General features: G+C 33.5%; 1 protein-coding gene across 1 annotated transcript; it reads right to left on the reverse strand.

Annotated features, from left to right (window-relative positions):
• Positions 1-3,432: 3,432 nt before the first annotated feature.
• On the reverse strand, positions 3,433-7,537 carry ALDH2C4 (aldehyde dehydrogenase 2C4). Its single transcript, XM_022289214.2, has 9 exons — positions 7,305-7,537; positions 6,996-7,138; positions 5,673-6,056; positions 4,808-4,897; positions 4,557-4,730; positions 4,357-4,494; positions 4,111-4,248; positions 3,958-4,019; positions 3,433-3,867 (listed from the first exon to the last, which is right to left on the reverse strand). Exons 1-9 carry the CDS (start codon positions 7,405-7,407, stop codon positions 3,594-3,596), a joined length of 1,506 nt encoding a protein of 501 aa, XP_022144906.1. The 5' UTR covers positions 7,408-7,537; the 3' UTR covers positions 3,433-3,593.
• Positions 7,538-19,911: the final 12,374 nt, after the last annotated feature.

Here is a 19,911-nt window from a genome sequence, read left to right on the forward strand (position 1 = left end):
ATAAGTGTTCAAACTGCATGCAAGCCCTGTAAAAGAAAGGAAGTAAACTCCGACGCTTAAATTAGTAGAAACTAAAGTGTTCCATCGACGAGCAATCCAAAACATGCCTACTTGCATAACAAGATTGTGGAATCTACATGGTGATTATGAGATACTGTCAGTAATCTATGCTTAAGTTTGGTGATAGTAAGAACTAATTGGCTCGATCTTGATAGTTTTTGAGATCAGGCTGAGGTATAGTTCTTCTGGAGATATTATTCCTCAGACTTCTTCAAATCTTTCGTGAACTGCCACGTGGAAGGTCACTTTTTCACGCGCCAACAGCAGTCCTCCATGGGCCAAGGATTGAGAAGTATGGTTGAACAATAATCAATGGGAAAAAGTGAATTAGAATGCACCCATTGACAAGGCTCGTGCGTGGCCTCCATTAATGACCTCATTTAATAACAAAAAACCCTCGTTTGTATCAATAATGCATTAATGGAAGATTAATTCCCAACTTCATATAATGGTTATATGGCCGAGGAGGAGGATAGAGATCCAATTCCTTTGAAATTTTTAGGTTGATCTGAGTTGAAATTAACTTAACAATTTGAATCCAAATATTTGTAATCTGTAATTTCTTCTTAATTCCCTTTTTGAGTCCATACATGGAAGAAAGGGTTAAAGATATATTAGACTTTGGCCTTTGGTGGCTGCAAAAGTCAGAATTTGGGTGTGAAGGGGGAATTTAATGAAGAAGCAGAGCTCCATAGATATGGATAAATTGGATTTGGAGAAGCCCACTTACATATAAATGGCGTTTGTTGACAAATAATTATTGCAAATTTCCACTTCTTTCAACTTGTGGATCTATATTTGCGCCACCTTCCCCTTCTCTATCCCTTTTCATTTTTATAGAGTTAAATAATTTCGAGCATGAAAATATCGACCTTTTCAAGAGGATAATAAATGTATTATTCATTAAGTTAACTATATTTTTAAGGTTAAATATAGAGCTAAATAGATCAATACTAATGTATTATTAAGTTATTATTTATCATACACTTGACCATTAATAAATTAACGTACGGGCTAAAAGAAGAAAGGTAAGTATCCTAACTAATTTGATCTTCTAGTAAGTGCTTGAGTACGTATATATAAACATACTCTTGATAGATAGATAGATATAGATATATATATATTCAAAGTTTTGATTCTATGCCATAATTAATGATGTTTGTGCCCTTTTAATTAATCTAGAGAATTACTAATTGAGCAAAATTTTATTGATCATGGTAAATATTACCGAACCAAAAGTCGAAAATTTGAATTTTTAGTCCACATATGTTGCTGATCTCAAAAAAAAAAAAAAAAAACACACACAAAAAAAAAGAAATAAAAGAGAAGAATATACGAAGGTATACATCATAGATTTCCCACTTGTGATATATGTCTTTAATTTATTTATAACTTTTTTTCTAATCACTCCCATTAACTTTAACTCAAGTATTAAATATTAAATATTAATATGTGGACATTTTCGTCAAATATCTATAGATTCAATGTCAAATATGGAAGGGTATTGCAAAAAAATTAATAAAATATGAAAAATATCATTAATATAGACATATTATTAATATTAATCATTTTAAACTCGTCTCGAAATGCTGAAATACATATTTCTTAATTTAAATATTTTTTTACGAATTTTTTATTTTTATAAAATTTCTAGAAATATTCATCAAATATTTCTATTGACATTTCTATAATTATTATCAAAATAGAACTCATAACATGTGTGGTGGGGGAATCGAACTCATAACCTAAAAGTTGTGAAATATATCAACTAGCAAACAGTAAAAGGAGATAAATTTTATTATGTATGTATTAGAATTCAAATTAATTAAACCTAATGTGCCCCATTTTAGAGACAATTGCTACAAAATCAAAGTTGAAATATTAATTTAACCACCCAAAAAGCTACTACACTTGTTCATTAGGGGTGTTTTTTATTAATAATGTTAATAATAAAAGTTATTTTAAAAATATTGTATTTTAATTAAAAATGTTTAAAATATGGTATATTTTGAAATTTTTTTTAAAATATAGTAGTTTTAAAAAAGTGAACATGGTCGTCTAGAGACGACTATGCAACGTGGCGCCACGTGGCGAAATTTAGGAGGTGGTCGTCGGTCGGTTTATTTTTGGAAAAAAAAATAACATTTGTTATATTATATATTATTTAGTAGTTTAAATCAAAGAATTGCTTAGTGGTGTAGTGGATGTACTATTACCTGGGTGACATTTCCATCCAAAGTTCAAATCCTGCATGTCATGCAAGTTTCGAACTTTAATTTTATAACCATAAATCATCTATTTTCTATTTTTTACTTAACATAAATAATAGTATAAACAATAATATATAAAATAATAGAACATACAATAATATATAGAATAGAAATAATAATGTATAAAAAAAGAAGTTTGGATGGAAATGGTAATATTAAGTAAAAAAAGAGACAAATAAATAATAATAATATATATATAAAAAGAGAGATGATTAATGGTTATAAAATAAAAAAGTGTGTTACCCAAGATTCGAACTTGGTTGGGGTGGAAGAAATATTGGGTAGTAGTACATCCACTACACCACTAAGCAATTCTTTACATTAGAACTACTAAATAATATATAATATAACAAATTTTATTTTATTTTTTTCCAAAAATTAACCGACTAGAGACGATCATCCCACGTGGTCGTCTGACCACGTGCAAATTTTTTTAAAAATTTACGTGGCGCCACGTTTAAATGGTCGTCCGACCAACCTTCTATTTTTTAAAAGTACAATATTTTAAAAATAAGTTTCAAAACTTACAATATTTTTAATATTTTTAATTAAACAATTATATTTTTAAAATAAGTTTCATTTAGAACAATATTTAAAAAAAAAATCCGTTCATTAGCTATAGGCATGAAAAAGAACAAATTGGAAAGTTCACCCAAAAGAACACAAAACTTGACTATTATTTACTTATATGACCATTCAAGGTTTCAAAAGCAAGGCCCAAATGGGGAAAAATTCAGGCCAGATCCGGAGGGGGAAAAAAGAAGCCCATTTGAAGTTTGGGCTGCGCGTGAGATCGGATATTGACGTCACAAGTTACACGAGAGAAGCTCGAGGTTAATCACAAGACAAGACACAGAATTAAATTGAAATTATTTGGTTTGATTCTTTGTATATCTTTTTTTTTTATGGTAATTCACATTAAATATTATTAATTTGAAACTTATTTTCATAATTAATTTATTGAATATAATGCGTTTGGATTTTTAGTTGTATCATGTAACGTAACCCATTGGAATCCGGTGTGGTCGCTGATTTTTTGTGTAAAAGTTAAAAAGTAAACCACCATTCGTGAATCATGTGGATAGGCATAGGCTCCACCAAATTAAACCAATTTTTTTTTATTTATTAATTTTTTTCCTTTTCTAAATTTGCAATGTGTGATGCATAGCATATACAACAACAATAATAATCATTAACAACCTGTCCATTATTATTAAAACAAGGGTATAGACTTATCACTTATGGTATAGGTGTAGAACGTAATTAAAGCCAAGGAGTGTTGAGCAAAGGAGTAACCACGCTTTTGACTTGGAGATACTTGTGGATAGCATGCATTCCGGAGTCTCTACCGAACCCACTCATTTTGTAGCCTCCAAAGGGGCTGCTCGCGTCGAAAGCGAAGTAGCAATTGATCCATATCGAACCTGCTCGGATCGACCGAGACACTGTGTTCGCCACGTCTATGTTGTTCGTCACGATCCCTGCTGCCAGCCCGTACTTTGTGTTGTTCGCGCTCTTTATTCCCTCCTCAATCGTCCTGCCAACACAACACAACGCCACTCTTCAATTCAATTCTTACTTACCCAAACATACACATTTTATCTGATTTTGAATTTAATTTGCGTACTTGAATTTTATGACCGACAGCACCGGCCCGAATATTTCGTCCTGGGCAATCAGCGAGTCTTCCTGTGAAGTGTAATTAAAATAACTCAGACTTGGTTCGACGAAGAGAATAATTAATTAATTAATGTAATTAGAAATTCAGAAGGAATGAAACCTTGACATCTGTGAAGATGGTGGGCTGGATGTAATACCCCACATCGCCAATCCGCTTCCCACCGGCCAGCAAGGTCGCCCCTTCTCTCTTCCCATGTTCTATGTACGATAGAATTTTCTCTAATTGCTTTTTATCCACCTGAATTTTTTCACTTTTCAGTTGGTCAGACTTGGGATTGGGATTGGGATTGGGATTGGGATTGGGATTTGGATTTGATTTGATTTTCAACTAAAGCAATTATATTACCTGGGGTCCATATTTCACTTTAGGATCAAAAGGGTCTCCCACCACCCAAGACTTAACTTTTTCACTAATCTTTTTCACAAATTCGTCATAGATCCCTTCTTGAACCAACACTCGGGAGCTGGCCACGCAAATTTCGCCCTGCATTTCCACACTCATAAATCTCCATTGTTGTTTAAGCTTGATTAGAATTAGAAAGAAACCTTGTTATAAAAAATGCCGAGGAGGGCGAGTTCAGCGGCCTTATCGACATCCGCATCGTCGAAGATTAGGAGTGGCGATTTGCCTCCTAATTCGAGTGAAACCTGCTTCAGATTGCTAGCAGCTGCCGCCTGCATTATTAGCCGTCCCACCTTCGTTGAGCCAGTGAAGCTCACCTGATGATCAAAAACCAACAAAATCAGACAGCCGATTCCATTACCTTCGTTTCACACAAGTTGGTACGGTCACTTACCTTGTCCACGTCCATGTGGGAGGCAAGGGCTGCTCCGGCAGTGGACCCAAAACCAGTCACCACGTTTAGTACTCCATCTGGAACTCCAGCCTGCACCACAAAAATATATCCACCGCTGAATTCCAATTTAAATTGGTTGGATTTATAAGGTGAATGTAAATACAAATAAAGTTCCACCTTGATCAGGAAAGAACATAAATCATAAGTTGATTAAGGAAGATAAGATAATCATTTGTACAAATTATTTTGGATGAAATTAAAAGTTAAAGTGTTACGCCCGAAGCGAACAATATCATACAATTGTCTGTAATAACATTATTTATATATTTCTTCACTTTATAATTTTATGAATTAATAGAGATCCATGATGGTAATCAAGAACAAAGTGGTGATGTGATTTAAAATAGACTATCTTTGTACCACGTGATCCATATCAATTAGTTTTAATAGAAAAAAGAACAAACACTAAGGTCCTATTTTATCGGTCAATTTCAAAAAAGATGTGATAATGCACGGATGGAATGATTATGGGTATCAATATGGGTGGAGAAGGGGGCAAATTGTTCTTTAAATTTTCAAAATTAAATGATTGTATATATATATATTTTTTGTTTCTTCCTCATGAAAGCAGTTCTAGCTCAGCCTATCGAAAAGATGGTGAATTTGAAGGCGACCATGTAGAAATGAAATATGAAAAAGAATAATAATAAAAGAAAAAGAAAAAGATTGAAGTGGACTAGAAATGTCCACCCACGCTACATGTCCAAGATGAAAACCAAAAGCTATAATAATAACAAAAGTCCAAAAAGAGTTTTAATATATAAAATTGATAAATAAAAAAGATTTTTCCGAGAAGAGTACGGACCAGGTTGGCGAGATGGGCGTAGAAGAGGGCGGAGAGCGGCGTTTGCTCGGCGGGCTTTACGACCATGGTGCAGCCGGCGGCCAACGCCGGGCTCGTCTTCAAGAAGAACATGGTCGTCGGAAAGTTCCACGGAATGATGTGGCCCACCACGCCAATGGGCTCCAGCAACGTGTACCCGTGAAACGGCCTAGCCATTTTCAAAACCTCCCCGTGGATTTTATCCGCTGCACCTGCGTAGTACCGTAGCGTGTTCGCAGCCGACGGAATGTCCCCAATCTTCCCCATCATAAACGATTTTCCCGCGTCGATCGTATCCAACGCTGCCAATTCCTCCACGTGTGCATCAATCAAGTCCGCCAGTTTCATCATTATCTTCCCCCTCTCCTGCACGCAGTTAAATAGATTAATTAAACACCCAAATTGCTAATTTTCTTCATTTTGTAGTTTCTGATGATGGAAGACCATGTTACTTTTGTGGGGAGCATCTCACTGGATTCGTCCCAATTTCGTGCATTATAAAAACTTTATGGTGACAATTATTAACATAAAAATAAATGTCAATCCAATGCGTTGTTCGGACTATGAGTTTTCTTTTTCCTTCTTAATTTGCACAAGTTGTCACTTGTCACACGATTTCGTTGACATCGAAATAATGCCCACTTGATTTGGTCCATAGTCTACCGACTTGGTTCCAGCCATGTGGGCTATGTTATTTAAGCCTAATTGTGAGCAAAAAAATTCAAACATTTAAAATATCTAACTATACTCCACTGCGTGGAAAAAGAAAATTAATGTGATATGACGTTGATTTGACTTATATTTTATCAACTAAAATCATAATTTTTTAACAAAACGGATATAATTTAATAGAAAGTTTCGAATTTCTCAAAATCACTCTATTAAAAAAAAAATCTTTCATATTTTTTAAGTTTCATTAATATGCCATTGGTTTAAAATATTGGAACGTGTACGTAAACGACACCAATGGCTATGAATAACGTTGATATGAAAGAGAGAAATATACAGAGAAGACAAAATGTACAAGCCAAAGCTTTTAATGGCTATGAATTTGCAGTGAGTTAACACCATGGGATTTGAGGGAATAATAAAAGGATATTTAAGGACGCGCGCGAGTTAGATAAAATTAAAAAGAGAAATTTAAATAATAAATATATATATATATATATTTGGAATAAAGTAGAAAATATTTAGCCATTGACCAATCAAAATAAGAGAGATGGGAATTCTTTTTAGCGACACCAGCAATATTTAGAATGTGAGAAAGAGGAAAATAGAATTTGATAACCGAATAGATATACTTACGGCGCCGGGCATGCGGGGCCAAGGGCCGTGGTCGAAGGCTTCACGGGCGGCTTTCACCGCCAGATCGACGTCGTCTTTGTCTCCGGCGGCTACCGTCGCGATAACCTCACCGGTTCTTGGATCTATGGTCTCGAACGTTTTCGCTGTCCATTTTTAATTTTAACCAAGTTTAATTTATCGTCAGCACCAAATTAGACTAAAAGAAAATGAAAAATGAAAACTCATATTGGTATAATATAATAGGAAAATTGGGGGATAAGAAATCGTGGAGCAGGAGCACGACAATCGAGGGGGTAGAGAGATAGATACCTGAAAGAGAGTCAACGAATTGTCCATTGATGAAGAGGTTGGTGAACTTGATTTTGGGTATGTTGGGATGGGATCGAGAGTCTCCGTTGGAGTGACTGTCCATGTTTGTGTGTGTGTGAAGTTGAAGGGAAAAGGGAAAAATATGAATCTCCGGTGCGTTTTTGGAGGGGAAAAGCAAAGAGGAGTTTAAATAGGCGAATTTGCACCGCTGCGAACGCGAACGTTGAAGTCCAACATCTCGGGGCTCTCCGTGTGGTAACTTTTTCCCAACTTCTTTTAAACGGGGACTCCTTTTTTACTCTTTACTCTCTCTCTCTTATTCAAATAAATAAATAAATAAATAAATAAAACTCTTTACTCTCTCTCTCACACAAAAGACAAGACCAAATTACTTGACGCATATCACAAAAACGTTTCGTTGTTGGATGCAGCGGAGTTCCACGTAGTGCCCCTCAGTTTGGGTCAACATAAATACATTGTGTAAATCTATGATACAAAAACTAACTCTAATGTCCTTTTTTCCGAAATTCTATCAATTTTATGCCCATGTATATTTTATAATCGATTTGACATATGTGTCCATACGTTTCTCAACCATTTTTTCAGGTGAAAATTGTAATATTTATCCATATTTAATTTGATTCATTTGAAAGTTTTGGGATAAAAATATATATAATATTATAAACTCCGCGCTCCATTAATTTTTATATGAATTTGTGCTCCTCAAATAAAAGTTTGAGTCCACCACTCATTAGGTGGTCAGTACCTATTGTGTCATTAGCAGTTAATAGTAGCTCCTCAAATAAAAGTTTTATATTTGTTGTCAAAACGTTAATAGTAGTGTACAAAAGATAAGTATTAATTAAGTAGTGCTAAAATGGAAATATTTCAGCTCGACAGTAGCTTTTACCCAACCATATACTACATTACGCTCCACTATATACAAGGTAATTCAATCCATCAATGCAATAGTAATCTTTATTTATTTATTTAGTTCGTTAACAACCTCAGAAATTTAGAACTTTAAACTATAAAGAGTATTAAATCTTTCTTTCCTTTTTTTGTATATTATCTTCCTGAATTTAAAAAGCAATTTAAATTCCTAAATTTTTAGGTCTAGTTTCATTTTAATTTCTAAACTTTTAAAAAATGTATTTTAGTTCCAAGTTTTTGTTAAAAATAACTGTGATAATTTTTATTGACTTTAGCAAAAATGGAACAAAAAAATTCAGCAAATGGGACGATATGTTAACCATGATAATTTAGTACGTATACATAAATGTATATTATATACATCTTAGAATATTAATATTTTGAAATAAAGATACCCTATTGCATTAACTATTTATCAATAAGATAATTGAATAATTGAATAATTGAAAAAGTCAGCTTAATTTGGAAATATTTATGAATACAGGGATGTACATGGGTCAGTCGAGTCAATTTGCAGGTTGAAATTCTCGACGATCGATCGATTAAGTAAGATTATGCCTACCAATCGAACAAGTATAGTTGGTCGGTTGTCTAAAAACCGATCTTTCTCTCTTTTATATATATATTACAAACATGTTCTGGGGTGGGTTTGCAACAAATTTACTGGTAGGAGCTGTTCGGGGTGGGTTGCTACGAATCTAAGCGACGGGATGGGATTGAGTTGCGGCAAAGAGCATCGGAGTCAAGGTGTTGGCTGGCTGGGTTGCTAGTGAAGGGTGGCAGCGGGAGGCTGGGTTGTTGGTGAAGGGGAGAGGAGAATGAGAAGTGAGATGGGAAGCTGAAGGAGGAGGATTTGTTGTTGGGGGCAAAACTTCACCATTTGAAAACCCTAATGTTAAATTTTATAATACGTGTATAAGTTTTTTTAAAAATATATATGTTGGTCGGTTTTGGGGTTTTTCCCTACCTGACCGATCGAAAGTTTGAGATTTTTCCAAATCGATCGGTTGATGAAACCGATCGATCAACGTCTATACGGTTGATTTCAATCTATTGGATCGGTTTTTCGACATATGATGTACACCCCTACAATTTACTTATACTAAAAAGTGAGTGTTATAGAGATATATAAACATCCGCTACAAGATCCACTATTCTTAGTTTGGACGAAGTCACATATTATTACATGTGAACAACCCACCTCCAGCAATAGAAGTGGAGCTCACCTTAGCCACGCGCAATGTAGGCCCCACTTTAACTAGAATGAGGTGGAAGACACCTTGGAGTCTTCAACCTCAAGTTGCATTGATGTATGTTGTACATTACTACATGTATCCGATAGATGTGTCGATCCTAATATGCACTACAAGTAATATAAACTCAAGTATAGAATTACTTGTAGGTAGGGTTGTTCTTTAGGTCTCCTATAAATAGCGGAACTCATCTCATACTCAGTTACATGACAGAATCCTAGTTCATTTCACACCACCTTGATCTAAATATAATTTAAATATTGAGTGTGCACTGATACAAATTTCTTGTGTAGGTCATCACCAACTCGGATTTAAAGCCAACAAGATTCTCCTCTGCTAGAATCAGGCATGAATTGTAGGAAATTATAATTTATTAAATTTAATTTAAAAAAAAATGTTGTGAATTTTTACATTTATTTTTAAACAACTTAAAAATTCCATCAATTTCGTCTATCAACTAAGGAGACTAAAATCAATAATTATATTAAAAATCTATTTTCAACCTAATTGTAATAATTTTTTTAAAACTTAATTGTAACAATTAATGGGTAGCTCACAGTAATAAATATTCAAACTCAATAAGAATTAATATTATTCATTTTAGTACCAATAACGTATATCCGTTGCAACTAATAATAATGTTCAACAACAAATTTCTTTTTTTCAAAACAGATTTCTCTCTCTCTCTCTCTCTCTCTCTCTCTCTCTCTCTCTCTCTCTCTCTCTCTCTCTCTCTCTCTCTCTATTTTAAATTCAATTGCAATTTCTCTTTTTCTTTTAAAAAAGTTAAATTGCAACAAATAATAAGAATGAATTTAGAAAAAAAGAAAATAATTGCAATAAATAATGAGAATTCAAAACAATTCCACCCAAGAAATTTATAGTATTTTAGTTAATTTCCAAAGTTCAGCTAACACCTATTATTCGAGTTGTATTAAAATATCTTACTATTTCTCAAAAAAAGAAAAAAAAATATTTTTTCCATTTTAGTACAACATGTTGGAGAGGGGATTTGAACTCATAACCTTATGATTGGAATGAAATTATCGCTACGCTCTATCTTTGATTGAATTATCGCTGAGCTACTAACACCCATTTTAGTACAACATGTTAATTATCGCTGAGCTACGCTCGCTTTGATTTTTTCTTTTCTTTTTTAAGATAACGAAGGAATGAAACTTTAATATATATCTTGATTAGTTGATATAATTTGTTTAATTTAAGACTAGGATTTTTTTTCTTCTACGCTCTATCTTTGATTGAATCAATATTATTAACACATACAACTAGACTATAAGTTGATAGTGAAAAACAAAATATTATTTAAATGGTAATTGTAAAAATATGAATTTGTAACACCTATATTTTATTTCTAGAACTTGATACTCACTTAATTATTTACTTTAATATATATGTCTACCCCGATAATATACTAATAAATACATTTAAAACTAAAATAACTCATATGTAACCATTAAATAATTGATTGAGAGGTGAAGATAAAAGACTTCAGAACAAATCGAATGAAACCTGGCGAAAAAGAAGTGAACACTTTATTGAGGAACGGAGCTTCGTGTTTGTTTTTCTTCAAACCTTCAATTCGCGTCTCCACTGGATCTGTTTCCGGGGTACCCTAAAAAAAGGAACTTTTCTTGAATAGGAAAAAACGTGACATAAAAGTTTCTAACTTTCTTAACTACGATGAAAAGTCTTCGATATATCATGAATGCACTTCGGATTGTTGATTCATCGCCAGAGATGGCTTAGAACCAATAGTTCATTATCTAATGGATTTTTCCGTTCTAATACTCCATCCATCCTAGAGTTATCAGTATTTATCAAATATGTTCCTATCTAACAGTAATAATTCTTTTTTATCTCCAAAAAAAATTCTTAAAAAAAAAGGCATCTAATATAATTTATCAATCAAGATTTAAAACCCATTTAACTAGAAAAAAGAAAGTCAATGCTTCTCGAGATATTTTGAAGACACATTTTCTCAATCAATATATGATTTCGAGGTGTCATTATCAATTCAGATCATTCAATAGAATTTTTAAAAAAGGCCAAATAATAGAAAAGATAATATTTTGATATCTTTGAAAAATTCAAAGATTAAACATCGAGACGTGACTGCAAACTCTAGGGGCACAGTTAAATATCATTAATTAATTAATATTATCCCTTTGAACTCCAAAAACAATTTTAGAAAATATTAATTAATTAGTGGTATCCATTATCACACGATAAAGCCTTTTGATCTTGTTACTCTTCGGTCCAATCGTATGCAACTAAAACAGCGTAAATTAAGCCGAGGGACGACATGTATGTTTATTTAAACATATTAAAATATCTCAAGTTCGTAATTTGATTTAAATATTTCTTTGAAAACAAACAAAATACTTTTTAAAAATTCTATTTTATTAGTTTAACCTATTTGAAATTGTAATAATATCTTTTCAAATGTGTCATACTTGGATTGATAGCAAATCTATAGTTTGAAATATACAAATTCATATATTTAATATAGACTCAATTTTTTAACTTTGACTTTTTTTTTTTTTTTTTTTTTTTGAATATAACCTAACTTTTATGTTATACAAACTTTAACATTGGAGCTAAATATTTATTAACACCTCTACCAAGAGACTAAGAGTGCTTAGACATCCCTAACCTAGCCAAGGGGTTTAATTAACTAGGAGTAGTAATTGGAATTGATTATTGCTAAATAAATGGTAGATTATTATTATTATTATTTTGAATATTTAAACTTTAGACCTCAAGGAAAGAAATAGATCGATATCATTTACTGTTAAACAATATGCATGTTGGCGAAGAATTAGTATTTATTCAACACCTTAATTAGAGAAGAAGAGACACATTTACATAAATAATATAAATATGTATTTTTAAAAAATTCAAGAAGTTTTATATTTTTCTAAAAATAACACAATTCAAATCTGACTTAAATTTATGTAATGCATAATAATAGAAGAAAATTTTATGCTATAATTGTAAAAAGCCAAAAATTTATACCATTTCCAAAACTACTTGTTATGTAATGAAAATTTTTTTAAGCTATTATAAGAAATCGAATAATTATATACGGCAATTTAAAATCTACCCACGAAACGTATTATTTAAAATATGCAACAAAATCTATGAAAAATGGAGCCTAAAAAAATGAAAGCATTGATATATTATAAGATATGAGACGTTTTAACAAGATTGTTAAGAATGTATATAGAAATTTGAATATATCTTAATTTACGAAGTTAAAATTTTTGGACAATTTTTTTAATTAGATGAATTTGTTGAAAAGGTTCTCGTAGCATTAAATTTCTCGATTTCATTAATCAAGTTGGCATTTTTAGAAAAATCTTGAAGTCGTCCCCTCTTATTATTATATGGTGTAAAATTTTCGATAGTTAAAAAATAAATTGAATAATAACATTCAAAATTACTAGAAAATAATTGGCCATGCAAAATGAAGAAGGCTCGTGGCGAGGGAGACTAAGCTTTCCTATCCAATATGGGCATGTGTAACAAATAGGCAAAAGATTGAAAGAAAATTTCATGTCATTATACTTGATTTAAAGTAGCACTAATTTCTTTTAGTATTTTTTATCCAAAAAAAAAAGTAAATTCTTTTAGTATTTTAACCTTTATTAGATCATTAAATTAAAATCCTGTCTAACTTAATTTTTTTTTTATAAACCAATCTAGTTTGAAAAGAAAATAATGAAATTAAAATATTTATATTTTTTATCCAGTTGAGAAAAATATCCAGTTCTCATATATATATATATATATATATATATATATATATATTTTAAAAGTTTATAACAATTTAATTAAATATTTTTAAGGTTCACTAGAGTCCGTTGAACATATTCAAGTGTATTTATAATTTACTCATTATATATACACATAATATTTTACTTATACATCTTACATCTTTTTTTTCTTTCGTCATCCATGAAAAATGGAAAAAGTTTTTTTCTTTTTGTCATCCATGGAAAAAGATGGTTGACGATGCCATTTCCATTTGCGGTGTCCAAAACTCTAGACTCTAGAGATTGCCTCTATGTTCAGCAATTGGACGGGGCACAATTACTTTTTCCAAAAATGTTATATTTGACTCTTTAAAAATTGACATTTACTTTTTCTAAAAATATTATATATGTATATAGGGGAGGGAGGTTGAATCTCCAAATTTTTTATCAAATTATTTATGCCTTTGATTAAAGGATTTCTTTGGAAATATAATAGGATTGATAAAACTATTTATTTAAAATGCATGCCACATATTTTGATATAAGATTCAAGACGTTTGAGTTATAACATGGAGTTAATGGCGTTATTCTAAAAAAATTGTTAAGATGGTAGTTATGAAAGAATTATTGAGTAATTATCTTCCTAACAATCTTTCAATTTCAATTTGAGCACGTACTTACATTTGTCGTTACGATGGTTCAAGAATATCAACTAAGTTGAGTTTTAATTAAATTATAATTTACTACTTTTACCTAATATTTCAAAGATTTTCATTCCGGACGCAAGGGAGTTATTGAGATACTAAAGTTTCAAAGAAAAACTCAAGATCATCATCATAGATAAGGCACTTCCACTCCTAAAATTAGATATAAATATCTATCAAATTGATCATAGTACTATATATCATAATCATTTTCATATGGAACTTTCCAAATTGATGATGTTAGGCGAGTTACATACCGATAATCTAACAATTGTTTGCTTACATAAATACCACAACCACGTGTCGTGTCCTCATAGGATAAAGATGGATCAATTGTTATAGTATAATTTAACTAGATAGTTGTTCAATACGTGTAGTCTCCATGTTTTTTCATTCACGACAAACACATCCCACTTTATTGGTATATGATATCAAAAGTATTAATGAAAGAGGCATCTTAAATGCCTTAGTGGTCCATATAATCGGATTAAAAACATTCTGATTTTTATTGCTATAGAGTTTAATTGTAATATGAGCGTGTAACAAAGAGTGTGTTTGGGAGTGATGGTAAAAAAATTATTTTAGAAAAAGAGATTTAAGTATAATTTGATTTTCCAAAATTACCATACCAGTGATATCGAATTTAAAGGGATTTTAATTTAAGCTTTTCTAGAATTTTCTAATTTCCAAACATGATTTATGAAAAGAGAAGTAATTTTAACAATCGTTTGGACAATCTCAAACACACCTTAAATTTATTACGATCCATCCGAATAAACTTTTGAATTTATTGATAATTTAGTCATATTTAATATGGTAGAGCAGGAAGTCATGTATTCAAGACTCAACCAACCACTAAGGTGAGCTTTTAGGTTCATCCTTGATTTATTCATGTCTTTGATTCACATGTCAATGTACATAGAAGTTAAAAACTTCACTGTCATATGTGTAGACATGGCATATCCAGTATTTGTATTAAGGGGCGATTTTTTTTTTTTACTAACTATATATTCAAAATATCCGTTCAAATGATGTAAAGTTAAAAGAAAACAAAATGTATTATTTTAGACCATTACTCTCTAAATTGTTAACTTTTATAGATTTTTGTTGATGCATGGATTTTTACCCTCCGACTCTTCTTCTCGCACACACCTAACTCGATGATAAGAGAACCGATACCTGCAAAATCAAATCGATCTAAACCGGTGTGACCTTAGTCACACGGGCTCTGATGCTTAAGTTAGCGAGAGAGAGTTGAGAACATAGTTAGCTAGGGATGAGTCACTTGCCTCTTCAGGGTTGGATCTCACTGCTACTTATAGCCGTAAAGATGATTCCAGAACCTCCGTAGTCAAACCCTAATTCGACGTTGCAGGGCCCGAGGGATCGTAGATCGTAGGTGGGAGATTCATGGGTTGGGCCGTGGGCCGAGCAGGGGTCGAGACCGAGCAGGGGTTGGGACCGAGAAGGGGTCGGGACCGAGTCCTCTCGACCCGGTTAGTTCTCTGCCGGTCGCTTTCCTCGTTCTCTGCCACGACGCTAGGTCGTTCTTTGGGCTGGCCCATTACGTCATGGGCCGGTCTCCCCCAATCGATGATTTCAGGGTTCAACTCTTGTCTCGTTTTGGGTCGTTTTTGTTCTCCATAACAATGGCCCCCACTCTCAAAACAGAAGACGAATAATTGGGTAAAGATCTTTGTTTTGAGAGTACTTGTCGCTTGTCGTTACCATGAGATCATTGTATATCAGTGGCTAAAAATGTGAAAGTTGCTAACGCACAGGGCTTCTACCAAAAGCTTTTGATCCAATTTTGGATTTTAGTGCTTGGTTCCTGCCACGGGTTTTGTGCCTTGAACTTGTCGATACTATTCATGAATTGGAAGTTTTTTCTAATTTTCGTTGACCACAATCAAGTCTCCTGAGCCTGGTTTTATTCTCATCTGAGTTTAAACCATTTACTTTTGGCCTTGGGATCTAACTTTAACAGAACTAATGTCGATACCTTTGGGTTTCTAACCTATTTGGCTTTTGCCCATGTTTTATACCTCAGGGTTTACTCTCGAGTTTCTAACCCACTTGGCTTTTGCCATTGGCTTTTATGCCCTGAGTTTAATTGGCACCCTTAGGTTTCTAACATATTTGGCTTCTGCCGGTTTTTTACCCAAGTTAAATCAACACCCTCGGGTTTTTAACCTATTTTGGCTTTTGCCATATGATTTTCTACCCATGGGTTTCGTTGATCGGTTAGGCTTGCCTGTTTTTTGTTTTAACCTTGTTGGGCCTATACGCATGCCTTTTTCAGCACCTCGGGATTCTTTTCCTTGGTTTCACTGATTAGCTTTTAGCTTATCGACCTGCTTCTAGGTTCGTCCCAATTTTGAGTTTCTTGATTGGTCGTAGATATGTAGATATTCATATGATGCCCCCTGCTTGAGAAATTTATTTCAAAATGAACATAAAAACTTAAGTATCACGTCGAATGTCAAAGACTTTATTAGTAGGAAGATTGTCCTGTCGAAGATTAGTTACAATAACCTTCGAGTTGTAGTATCGAGCTAATGCATTGGCGTTGACGTTATGAGCACGTGGAATTTGTCGAATCTCATATTTTGAGAACTGGTTGAGCTGGTTTTTTACCTGTGAAAGGTATTTCGCCATTCGCGGTTCTCTATCCTGAACTCCTCTTTCACCCAACCTACAACCAGCTGTGAATCACTTAGTATCAGTATGTTCCTGACCCCAACGTACCTGACCACTTTTAGTCCTGCTAGTAGAGCTTTATATTTAGCTTCGTTGATGGAGTTGACTTTGTTGCTTTCATTTTCATAGGTTTCTAACCCTTTGGTCATAGCCACTGGTTTTATACCCGCTGTCGTTTTTACTCCATCTCATGTTTTAACTGTGCTAGGTAAATCGACCCGCTTCTGGTTTGGCCGTGTTGAGATTGTTTAATTGTTCTTCCAAATTTGTCAATTAATGTAGATTCTGCTTTCAAAATCTGTTGATTAATGTAGATTTGTGCCTCATTGCACTTGGTCGGCGTCGAGCAATGGTCGGATCCAAGTAGAGATGTGCTCGGCTGGGTCGGACCCAAGCCCTACTCGGCCTGCTCGGCTTGGTTCTACCAAGCTTGCGTCGCTGAGTCGGTCATGACTTATTGCCCCTTACTCTCATGGTAGTGTATTGTCGATATCCTTTGAGAGTATGGTAGTAGACGAGGCAAGGTGTTTTATCAAAGTCGCTTGGCATCCAGTTTTGGATTTAGAAAACAGAGTTGGTAGGGAACCAAGCTAATAGATATTGAAGGGAGTTGGGCATCCATGAAACTCAATCTTTCATGTCCTACAGTGGCATCAACTAGTTTGTTTGGGGTTAAACATACCCAAGACACGTGGAGGACCCTTATTTGAAGAAATTAAATGAAAAGGATTGCTTAGGTCCACCTCAGTCCCGCCGAGGAGACCGGGTTTGCTTGTTATAAAAGATGAAGTATTGGCACCAAGGTTCGGCCTGACCGGGGACCGACCTGCTCGGAACCCGACAGGTCCGATATGAGAAAAGACATGTAACCACCGGTCATGTGTGCTGTCGGATCCGTCACCTATAAATAGAGGGCTTCATTTCACGCTCAGGTATCGAATCTCTCCTCGAACTAAATACGGAGCCCGATTTATACTGACTTGAGCGTCGGAGTGCTTGCCCTCTTGTGCAGGTCCACTCTAGTGTTCAGGTCGGAACCGGAGACCGGGTTCGAGCTCGATTCGTGCAGAACCGTTGTGCAAATTCCTGCATAAACATAGTTGATCTATTCGAGGCAAATGAAAAGAATCCTTTGGACAGACCTTATTTAGGTCCGTGAAGTCGATGCACATTCTCCATTTGCCGTTTGGTTTCTTTACCAACACTACGTTGGATATCCACTGGGGATAATGTACTTCTTAAATGAAGCCTGCTTTCAGTAGCTCCTCCACCTGTTCAGCTACAATCTCGTAACTTTCTTGGTTGAACGCGCGACGCTTCTGTTTCACTGGCTTACAGCTCTCGTCGAGATTGAGTCGATGTACCATGACTCCTAGCTCGATTCCCGGCACGTCTTCCGGCAACAATGCGAACACGTCGGCATTGCTTCTGATGAAGTTTATAAGGCTTTCTCTTTCCTCATCCCCCCAACCTGGTTCTGATGTTGACCCGTCGATTTTCGGCTGTTAGAGGGACAGATTCTACCTCCTTAGCCGGTTCTCCCCTGCCAAAGGTGGTCGAATTAATTCGATGACCAGGGCTCGGCGTTACCTCACCCGAGAGGTCGGTCGCTTCATTCAGGCTCGTCACTAGTTCTCCCCTATCAAAGGTGGTCGGATTAAGTCGATGATCAGGGCTCGGTCTTGCCTCACCCGAATGATCGGTCGTTTCACTCTACACGTTTCGGATCGGAATTTCGCTCGGATCAGGATTTATTATTTTAGACAAAATGTATTATTTTAGACCATTACTCTCTAAATTGTTAACTTTTATAGATTTTGAAAAGTTCAAATAAAAAAATTATATAAAAGAAAAACAATAGAATCTTCAAAGCTGGATAAAAATAAATGTTGCTAGCAAAAATTAGACAAAACGACAACAAATGTAAATATATAAATTGAAAAGAATTTCTCAAAGTCCAAATTGGATAACAACACCATTTGAAAATGTTGGATAAAAATCTAGCTTTTAGAAAATTAAGGTTTGAATATCCACTAACATATATTTTTTTCTTTTCTCTTTTCCTATTTAAAAAAATTATTTTAATATATAATACAATATTTCAAAGTTGAGAAGTTGAAACTCTATACAGATGCACCGTGCATCATACTTGAAAGTAACATTTTTGAGAGTAAAAAAAACTTCCACATGGAAAATCCTGTCTTCCATAGAATAATTAAGTATGCAGAATAGTGTATTTGGAAATCTTGTCGTAATTATATTATTGGGTTGACAAAGAGAAAGAGGGACAAGGATGAAGGTTTAAAGTAGCATTTTTTTTATGGAAATTAACGATGGAGCATCAGTTTAAATATAATTTTTCTCGTTTACTTTAAGAAAATGACATTAAAAACATCGTTTGACCAAAGAACCAATCCAGAAGTAGGCTCCGTCTCAAACAAAGAAAGGCAGCAAAATTTAAGAATCATTGGTCGGTTCTTCTTCAATTTGTTTCTTTGTTTCTTTGTCTTTTCTTCTTCTTCTTCTTCCTCTTTTTTTTTTTTTTTCCTTTTTCTCTTCCATTTTTTTACTATTCCTAAGATTATTTACCCAGAATTACTCTTTAAAATAACGAACAGCCAAAATAGTAATAATAATAATAATACAAATAAATAAAGATTTCATTTTTCTATTATGACCATCTGTTTTCTGACCCCAGTTGTGGAGAAAATTATTACAGATCTTATCATTGAAGATTTTTAAAAAGTTTTTTTTTTTTAATTTTATTTTTGTGCTGTGTATATCTGTCAAAAGAATTGTAGCCATATATTGCTATTGTTATTTTAAATAATTTGTCATTGTGATAGCTACAAATAATTTTGAATAATTATGTTAGAACGTCTGAGTTTCATAGGAATACACATCGAATTGGCTAACTTTGTATAGAATGATGTGTGTTAATAAGAAAATAATGGACATTGGGAATTGGGATGCATATGGGAGAAAAACCAATTTTCTATTTTGAATAGTTTAGCAATATAAAATAATGGGTCAAAGTTGGTTCCAAAAAAGTTTAAATTACAAAATTACCTCTAAACTTTCTCCTTATTTCTAAAAATTGTTCTTAACCTTTCTTAAAAACAGAATCTATTAATATTTTGAACTTAAAATTGGTGAGGTAGAATTTAGAATAACGTAGGAATTAATAGAAGCTCGCTTAGAATAATTACTCGATACTACAACAAATTTGACTTTTAATAAT

This window comes from Momordica charantia (genome assembly GCF_013281855.1).
Source record: "Momordica charantia cultivar OHB3-1 chromosome 6 unlocalized genomic scaffold, Mcharantia_2.0 BLBB01000006.1, whole genome shotgun sequence".
NCBI lineage: Eukaryota > Viridiplantae > Streptophyta > Magnoliopsida > Cucurbitales > Cucurbitaceae > Momordica > Momordica charantia.

Coding starts and splice junctions, on each gene's coding strand:
- ALDH2C4 (XM_022289214.2), bottom strand. CDS start 7,407: ATGGACAGTCACTCCAACGGAGACTCTCGATCCCATCCCAACATACCC. Junction 4,731..4,807: donor CCCACATGGACGTGGACAAG/GTAAGTGACCGT, acceptor TTTGATCATCAG/GTGAGCTTCACTGGCTCAAC. Junction 4,495..4,556: donor TCGGCATTTTTTATAACAAG/GTTTCTTTCTAA, acceptor GTGGAAATGCAG/GGCGAAATTTGCGTGGCCAG.